Below are 9958 nucleotides of genomic sequence, written 5' to 3'. Positions count from 1 at the left end.
GACGATTAAATAACCGTGACTACTAATATTTAAAAAAAAAAAATTTTATTTCAGAGTATTAGTGACGAATTTAAGGATTATTCACTATTAGCCCCTTATTAGTGACGAATTTGGGAACCATCACTAATTTTTTTTTATTTAAAGAAATAAAAAAAAAGTAATTTCAGAGTATTAGTGACGAATTTTAAGATTCGTCACTATTAGCCCCTTATTAGTGATGGATTTGGGAACCGTCACTAATACTTCTGTTATTTAAAAAAAAATAAAAAAATTTATTTTAGAGTATTAGTGACGAATTTGATGATTCGTCATTATTAGCCCTTTATTAGTGACGGATTTGAGAATCGTCACTAATACTTTTTTTGTTTAAAAAAATAAAAAAAATTTATTTCAGAGTATTAGTGACGAATTTTAAGATTCGTCACTATTAGCCCCTTATTAGTGACGGATTTGGGAACCGTCACTAATATTTTTTTTATTTTAAAAAAATAAAAAAATTTATTTCAATGTATTAGTGACGAATTTGAAGATTCGTCACCATTAGCCCCTTATTAGTGACGGATTTTGGAACCGTCACTAATACTCTTTAATTTTAAAAAAATAAAATAAAATTATTTCGGAGTATTAGTGACGAATTTAAAAATTCGTCACTATTAGCCTTTTATTAGTGACGGATTTGAGAACCGTCACTAATACTTCTTTTATTTAAAAATAAATAAATAAATAAATTTACTTGAGAATATTAGTGCTAATTTTGAATTCGTCACTAATGTTCAAAACCTTAAATCCCTTATCCCGACGTATTTTCCCACACTTTTCCTAAATTCCCTCTTTTCTCCTACCCGCGTCGTGCTCCTGCCATCTCCTTCCTCTTCCTCTTGGCCTGCTCCTCCTTCCTCCCCCCTCCTGCTCCTCCCTCCTGCTCCCTTCTACTCCTCGCTCCTCCTCTCTGCACGCAGCACCGTCCTCCCGCCACAGAGTCTCGAGCCGCCACCCACAGCGCTTCCTCCCATTGCCGCCTCGCTGCGTTGTCCGTCACCGCCCGCCGCCTACAACGTCTCCAGCCATCCCTGGTGGCCATGGGTATCCGAGATCTAGACAACCATCAGGCTTGTTCTGCCTGGCAAGTTGGCTAAGCATGCGGTGTACGAGGGTACGAAGGCCGTCAGGAAGTTCACGAGTTCTTGAATCAAATAGATCCGTTGATTACCAGTTGTGAAGATGTTTTCCGAAGTTAATATTTTTAAGGATAAGATTTCATCAGATATGACTATTTTTAGGGTTTCTTCTTCATAAATTTTTTTTTAAAATTTCCTCTTTACTTGGTTGTGAATTCGGATATGTTAGATTCGTATGTTTGCTGAGGTTTCTGAATGAGCTGACTCAGCGGGACTCGAACGCAGATTGAGCCGTGTGGCTACAGCAAAATTATCAAGTCGTGCTTAGAGTTTCGAATTCGCTTGTTCGCAGATCCCTCAACACGTTTCGAAAATCGGTAATGTTTTTTTGAAAAAAAATTTTGCATTGATCTTTAGATATTTCATATTTTTTTTCCTTTGAGGGTGTGTTAAGGGCAGCAGCGGCGGTGGTGCACAGGGGCCAATGAGGGAGGTGGTGGAGACGATGGAGAGGGTAAAAAAATTCATAAATGATACCAAACAAATACAAAGGTTTTCATTCTAGATTATTTATTTAGCTGCCATGTTAGGAGTCATGATGGTTCACTTTGCTTACTGTGGTTGAGTTAATAATATTAGGAGGATGGCTTGCTTTACATTGAAGCTGGCCCATCAGGAGTCGACAGTTGGAAACTGGATCCAATTGTTGAACTTTTGAGAGAGGGAGCAGTGGGGGTCATTCCCACAAACACTATGTATGTTCCTTCCTTTACAACTTATGCTTCTCTACTCCCCCTGTTTTTTTCTTAATTTTTTAGATAATTTGTTCTTTATTACAAATATCTGCAGTTGTTGGTCTAGATCTTGTTATGTTTGACATGTGCACTAATATTTGTTGTAGTGGTCATGCTTGAAAAAGTCCATGATTGGTTGTCCATTGTAGGTTTTTCTCTGTGTGCTCATAACTCTCATTTTATTTATTGGTTTTATTAAACTTCCACTTTGTCAAATTTGCATTATAAATTTATTTCTTTTGATTTTGCATTCCATGTTGTTTTGATTCATAAGCCAATATGTTGTCTAAGAAGGAATGCGATTGTTGGTTAGATTGTCCTTTCATTCTGAGAGCAAGGAGTACAAATTTTTGAATGGCATTGCTGTTTTGTAATTACATGTGCTACTTTATCTGAAGAATCTCGATTGATACATTTGAAGGATAGGATATATGTATATGGGGTAGATCAATACATTCATACATAAGTACCAACATATGTAGTTTTTTTATAGATTTATCTATGTATTCACATTAATATTGGGGGTTCCCTTCTCATTCTATGTATTTAGGTATTTTTTGAGGAAGATGAAGAAAGTTAAGAAGAGCAAAGGACAAATTCTTGCCATTAATAAGGTATGTGTCTTGTTGTCATAGGTTTTTTGGTGTTTTGGCTGTATTCTATGAGAATATGTAAGCAGGATATGCTAGTGATATGAGGCCAGGCCATGTTTGGCTGATTTTTCATGAATTTTTGAATTTGCCCATTCTATGCAAGGCCTTGTATCATGTAGGAAGATTTGAGAAATTTAAATAAGTGGGTGGTGCCTTTTGGGATATAGTTTTAAACTTAAATTAGGGTGTTGTCTACGAATGTTTTCAATGGTTTTATGAAAATCTAAATTGTCAATATTCAATTGAGCGAGGATGGGGCTTTGAATGTTTCCTTCACAATTGAGAGTTTTGTGGTCCTGATGCTCTAGGTTGGTGAAGCGAATCAATGGTGTAAACTGAATTATATTATAAATTGTGACGGAAAAGGATAGCTTAAGAATGTGCATTTAGTGATTAAAATTTTTTTATGGAAAATCTAGGCAGTTCTACTAATTTCCTATAATTATTTAACTATTAAATAAGTCTGTAGCTGTGTTGACATTAACGAAAAGGTTTAGGTAATTATTGAATGGAATGCAAAAATCATGTCGTGTGTGGAAGAGGATTCAGGGCAAAACAAAAGCATATTTGAAAACAATGAATGGTGTATTTTTTTTCCCATCTGATGACTGATAAGGCTTATATCACTATGTTATGGTTGTAGTGCTTGTTTGTGCTAGTTTGATATACTGAACCATATTGAATCTTTGGTTTTGTGTGTTTCAGAACTGTAATTCCATTTGGACAATGATATTGGGATTGGTTCACGCAGAAAAATGACCCAAAAAAAAAATTCATAATATTCTTGCTGTATATGTAGCTCTGCATATAAAGCACATATGGTTATAAAGCTAGAAGGCTTGGGGCAAGGTTTCCTTAGTTCTGCATATATTGCTGATTGATTAAATTCATCTGATGGATAGTTAGCTTTTGATCACTGCATTGAACTCTTACTATCCTATTTTTGCTTAATGCTTATATTATCTGATGGATAGTCATTTCTATTTAAATGCTTTTGAGTTACTGGATTGCATGCTGTTTGTATGGAACGCTAACTACATGGCTGATGCAGTATTGTGTATTGCATGCTGGTAGTGGATCTAAAGGCGCATGCTATTTTATCTAAATGTCACCTGCATGGCTGATGCAACGTCTTGTGAATTGGATGCTGTAGAAACTCCTAGGATATCTGGTGCATGTTTTTGTGATATACAGGATGGGAAAATGTTCTATCTACAGAGGGTATGTTGTTGAAATTTTGTTATATTTTTTCAAAAATTATCAAAGTCCATGAAACATGTGCTAAAATGATTATGATATAATGCATGCTAATTTTTTTTTTTTTTAAAGGATGAGTGAATAATAAAAGAAGATTGATCTTCATCCTAGATTGATATATCTTATAAACTGCATGCTGGTAATGGACATTAGGACTGCATGCTTGATTTGAACGCCACCTGCATGACTGATGCAGTGATGTGTATTACCTGCTGGTAGATATACTTTAAAGTTGTTGCATGTCTTAATTTAAATGACATATGTAATGCAAAAATCTTTTGAATTGCATGCTTTTGTGACTTTCAGGTTTGGAAAATGTTCTATTTACAGATGACATGCTGCTGAAATTTGTTGAATTTTTTCGAAAATAATTAAAGCCATGTATCATATTTGTGAGAATGATTATAGTGTACTGAATGTTAAAACATTTTTGAAAAGATGAGTGAAGTTCAAATGAATTTTGAACTTCATCTCTAAATTTACTTTTGCATATGTTAAGTGAAAATTCTATCAAACATTGACTTATTTATATTATTTAATTATTATAGTTGTTTTTGAGTCCTAAGGAAGCCATGCAAACCATGAACATCACATTTTATTTTTCCATAAAACAATATTCTCACATAAATTATTTGTGGGATGCATGAACACATTACATTATTTAATGTCTTATTATATGAAGGCTCTTGTGCACTCATAAAATTCAATACTAGTTGGATTATTGTGAACTGTTTATTGTAAACACCCAGGTTTGGAGCATATCTTTATGGAAAATGTCCTATTTATAGATGAAGTGCTACCAATTTTTTTCTAAACTAATAAAACTTAGCTATTTAAAATTGTATCATTTTTTTTTAACTATATCCGAATATTCGATTATTTTGCTATCAAATCATTGATACTTATAGTACGTATACGTATATGTTCAAAAATTGTATACTCATTTTTTTTTATAATTCTTAATTTGTAGGGTTTGCAGCTGTCATAACATCAGCACGATGCCATGCACTACAGTCGGATGTAGCTACTGTTTATTTTTTTTGTTCTATGAACAAATGGAATTTGTATATTTTAATTTTAATTTGTATAATGTATTTGTATTTGAATTTGATTTTTTTTTTTTGTGTTTTTTTTGTTATCTGAATGTATGGAATTTTTGTATTTTAATTGAATTTGCATAATGTATTTGTATTTGAATTAGAATTTTGAATAATTTATGAATTTTGTAGTAATTATGGTTTAATGTTATGTACACGAAAATGTAATTACACATTTTTACAGAAATTAATAATTTAAAAAATTAATAATTTAAAAATTATTAGTGACGGTTTTAAAATCATCACTAATAATTGTCCATATTTTAAGTATTATTGAAGGATTCAAAACTATCATTAATAGTAGGGTATTAGTAATGAATTTCAAAATCGTCACTAATAGTATAGTATTAGTAAAGAATTTAAAACCGTCACTAATAGTAGGGTATTAGTGACAAATTTCAAAATCATCACTAATGCTCTTTGAATCCTTCACTAATACTATACTATTAGTGACGATTTTGAAATTCGTCACTAATATTCTACTATTAGTGACGATTTTGAACCGAACCGATGTAGAATTTATAGTGACGGTATTAGAGTTTTAGTGACGGTTATAATCTGTCACTAATACTATATTATTAGTGACGATTTCAAAATTCGTCACTAATAATTATTAGTAACGGCAGATATAGTAACTAATTTAAAATCATTACTAATACTCATAAATTCGTCACTAATACTATTAGTGACGAATTTATGACTATTAGTGATAGATTTGATCTGTCACTAATACCTTGATTTTTTGTAGTGGCAGCGGAGTAGGAGGGAGTTGTACCTCTTGTAAGCTGAGGATTGTAAGGGAAGCTCCATCCCAATTTAAGGAGTAGAGATTTTAGTGAAATCCTTGAGTGGTTGCTCAAGGCAAGGAAGTAGACTGAGTTGGCTGAACCTCGTAGAAACTGTGTTTGTCTTCTCTCTTCCCTTTACTTTATACTTTCAGCACTACATTTAAATCGTTCATATTGCGTGTGTAGGTTGAATAACATTGCACATAATCAATTGGGTAATAAGAACTCATTGGTAAATTGAAATTTTTGTTTGTTATAAATCCCTAAGATTGGTTGATAAATATACAAGTAGGGATTAAGTGGTAAATAGATTCAAAGAATTTTTAAAATACCCAATTCACCCCCCCTCTTGGGATTACACCTAGTTCAACACATTCTAACTAGAGATTTATGAATTTTAAATGAATCATTTTCTAGTTGTCCATTCAATACAAGATTTATCTCTATAAATATCTTATGAACTAATGCATACAGTATCATCATCAAACACAATCGATGATTCATCATAAGATATATCACAAAATTTTTTATAAGAATCATCGTATGCATTATTAACAGAACTATCATTATATTTAATAGATGATTCAGCATGTAATATATTATAGAATTCAGCATCAGAATCATCACATGCTTTATTTCACGAATCTGTAAATGAGGCAGAGTAAGAATCATATACCTCTGTGTCTATTGAAATTGCTAGCCCATGATTTACCTCCTCCTGATCATATGAGCTTGGAGCATTTGGATGAGTGATCTCCTTCTATTTGGACTTTCTATATTTCTTTTCTACCTCATCTCAGATTTCTTTTGCACTAGAACATTTCATAATCTCAAGTAGAATATTAGATTCTAAAGCGCAATACAGTAAATTCATGGCATGTGAATTTGCATGCATTAAACTATTATCATTTTCAACTACTAGTATACAAATTCCTTTATCAATCGCCTGCCAGGCCCTCCAGTCCATAGATTTTATAAAATGTTCATTTTGATTTTCCATTAGGTGTAATTGAAACCACAAAATAGAGGAGGGCAAGAAGGTGACTAACCCTCGTCGAATGGGGATACACCAATGTGAGCCATTGCGATCTTTTGCAAAAACATTTAAGTCTATGCAACGAGGCTCTAATACCAATTATTGGAATTAGTATATTCCCAAGGGGGTGAATTGGAGTTTTAAAAAACATCATCCTAGGTTTAATTAGATATTAGTAATACACAACCTAAGGTCTTTCTAATCATATACCAATTGCGCAAATAATGATATGCAGAAATTAAATCATATGTAGCATTCACAATCTATTAAATAAAACATACATGTGCAAAAATATAAAGTGCTGGAAAATAATAATAGACTCACGATATGTTATCGGGATTTGGCTAATACTGCCTATATCCCCGCCTCAACTCGCAAGCCAAAGGATTACAATTATTGCTCACTTAACGAGTGGAACGACACCGTTTACAACACCTTACCAGGATCATGCACCTAGTTCTATTAACTGAGTCTGAACCACTTTGAGACTTTTCACAAGGCAAGTCTCCCTCTTCAAGTCCACACCTAGAATACAATAATCAATATGAAATTGCGTACAATTTAAATGCTTCTCTAATGAGCAGATATATACCAATATCAATCAATGCACAGCACACGGATATGAACTATAAGCTCAGTGCCAGTGAAGTGTAATCACACTCAATCTAATGTCAATAGGCAATCAAGTGCAATAGTGTATTCTCAAACTATCTTTGAAACAATTTATCAATATACCTCAATCACAAGTAGGGTTTCAAAGATATCCAAATATAATGATCAAATATCTCAAAAATTATTTTCGAAAATATTATGCATAAGAGATATTTGAGTATAAGCTTGTGAATATTTTTCTTCACAAATCACAATACAAGCTTAGGAGTCTTGCAATACAACTGCTAAGACTCACAAGCTACCAAGTTTTCCCTACACAATGGATTTATTGATTAATTCAAGGGCAAAAACTTTGGGCTAAACTCTCAATCGAAAAACAATCACACAATCAAAACAATGAGAGCTATAGTTTTGTAGGATCCCTCAAGATATACTCACTCAAAAAGATTTTGCAAAGGAATAGTAAAATGACGAGTATTTGGCTTAGTATATGAAGAAAAGGCTCTCAAAAATTCAAAGGATATTTTTCTTAATAAAATTCCTAATCTTAGTTTAAGTTGTGCAAATGAAGCCATATTTATAGACATGGGAAGAATTATGACCGTCGAGGACACCAAGGGAATTATTAAAATTGTTTTAAAAGAGTTTAAGAAAATTAACCCTATTTTAACCCCAAATGAAACCTAAGGTGTAGTCCCAAGAAGGGGGGGGGGGGGGGTAATTGGGTTATTTAAAAATCCTTAGTCTTTTTAAAAGTTCTTGACTTTTTACAATCCTTTAAAGACTTCTTTTGTTCTTATTGATTAGGCAATCCACACAAGCACCAAGTTCTATAATTCAATCCACAACCACAACAAACACAACCAATAAATTAATTGTTCAAGCAAAACAACCACAACACAAGTAATTAATTTTAAATTTTCAATATTCAGCAGCCCTGTATATGAAAGTACAAGTCCCGTAGCAGGCTTTTGAACTGAAAATTAAAATAACATCCAAACTATTTTTCAAGATCAGAATTTAAATAGACCTTCAGCTAATAGGTTTTGGGTTGTTAACTAATCAACGTACTCCCTTGTGGTTTCCGCAAAATATCAATTAGCCAACGTACTCCCTTTTGGTTTCTGCAAGCCCAAGAACAAATTAGGCGTTGGTTTATTTAATTTCCAATGTGTGTTATTTTTATAATTAAAAGAATTACAACATCTATGTAGTTTATATTTTTTATGAAATTTAAAGAGAGTAAGGGAAAGAGAGTGAAAAAATAGCTTTTACGAGGTTCAACTTACCCCAGCCTATGTCCTTGCCTTAGGTCAACCACCTAAAGATTTCACTATACCTTGTTCCTTCTGGGTGGAACAAAAACTTTACAATAATCACCCTACTTTTCAGGAAGAGAAACCTCTACAAGCAATAACTTATGCTTGGTCCAACGATTCAACAATACCTTGAACCGTCAAAGATCTAGTAGAAAGGAATGAATATATGCGTACAAAAACACTCTTAAAAATAGAGCAAGTTATACAAGTTAAATTCTAAATCATACTTCAAAACCAAAACTAAATAGAAAATGTGAAGCTCAAGGTTAGAAGTCACCAATGATTCTTCCTTAAAGATTTAGATGCAACTCAAAACCAACCCTTTATTTTCAATTCAGTAATTTCATAAAGTTTTCCCCCAGCAAAAGGTGTGAGTAAAAATGAGCTTTAGGATAGTTTTAGCATACAAATCGTGTATTGCTTCTATGTATTTTTTCATTAAGCAAGGGAGGTATTTATAGAATTTTTAAAGAAAAGTTTCCTCATTTAACGCAAAGCATTTAGGTAACTTTTCAAAAGATATTAAATCAAGGAATCAATTTTGAAAATCTTCTTATAGGTTTGAATTTTAAAAATTCCCTATAGAATCCATCGGCTGACCTACTCGACTGGATAATTTTTTGTACTAGTCAGTCCACTGGACAGGCGGCTGATACCATTCTGTCTCTCAAAAATTAATTCTGATAAATTATCAGTCGACTGACTGAACCAAGTTCAAAATATTCAGTAGGCTAGGCATTGTCAGTTGGCTGGGCGTTTTCAGTTCATTGAGTCTATCGGCTGGATAGTTAACTTTGCTGAAGGTTTCTTATTAGTCGGCTGACTGAACCACGTTTAAATATGGTCAGTCGGTTGGGTACTTTTAGTTTATCGAGTCAGTTGGTTGGGCAGTCCTCTCTTTTCAAATATTTTCTATTTTTTTATCTTTAAAGTCTAGTTTATTTGAAAAACTTAATTATAACTTTTCAAAAGTATTTTCAAGAGTTTTTCAAGTGTTGGTCTCTAAGTCTTTGTATCTTAAGGAGCTTCACATATCTAAATAGTAATGACTTGAAGTACTTACAAGTATCTTTCTAAGCATGACCTATTTAATCACTAAGTCTTGCAGCCTCTTGAGGTTCACTTTTCACTTCAAGATCTGCTTGGCCTTTAAGCTCTTTATTTTTCGTTCATTACTTCAATATACTGAGAGACTTTCACTTGATTGACATTGATCTCCAGCTTACTTCCATGATTAACCGTGACTGTCATTTTACTTAAACCTGAAATAGAACCACTCAACAA

At 32.9% G+C, this 9958-nt stretch overlaps 1 protein-coding gene across 8 annotated transcripts; it reads left to right on the top strand.

The window, feature by feature from the left end:
* Positions 1-810: 810 nt before the first annotated feature.
* LOC131151586 (large ribosomal subunit protein eL20-like) lies at positions 811-5022 on the top strand. 8 transcript variants are annotated; one of them, XR_009135727.1, is made up of 6 exons: positions 835-1233; positions 1348-1495; positions 1758-1873; positions 2463-2526; positions 3617-3786; positions 4793-5022. XR_009135727.1 is itself a non-coding variant. In XM_058102834.1 (4 exons), the coding sequence occupies exons 1-4, from the start codon at positions 1222-1224 to the stop codon at positions 3836-3838; spliced, it is 288 nt and encodes a 95-aa protein (XP_057958817.1). In that variant the 5' UTR covers positions 835-1221; the 3' UTR covers positions 3839-4012. The 8 variants fall into 8 exon arrangements, 1 of the variants encoding a protein (XP_057958817.1); XR_009135729.1 differs by lacking the exon at positions 3617-3786 and having other exon boundaries at positions 813-1233; XR_009135726.1 differs by lacking the exon at positions 1758-1873 and having other exon boundaries at positions 3640-3786.
* Positions 5023-9958: the final 4936 nt, after the last annotated feature.

Source organism: Malania oleifera, chromosome 3, assembly GCF_029873635.1.
Source record: "Malania oleifera isolate guangnan ecotype guangnan chromosome 3, ASM2987363v1, whole genome shotgun sequence".
Taxonomy (NCBI): domain Eukaryota; kingdom Viridiplantae; phylum Streptophyta; class Magnoliopsida; order Santalales; family Ximeniaceae; genus Malania; species Malania oleifera.
Note: the sequence above shows the minus strand (reverse complement) of the source record. Positions and strands in the feature narration are given on the sequence as shown.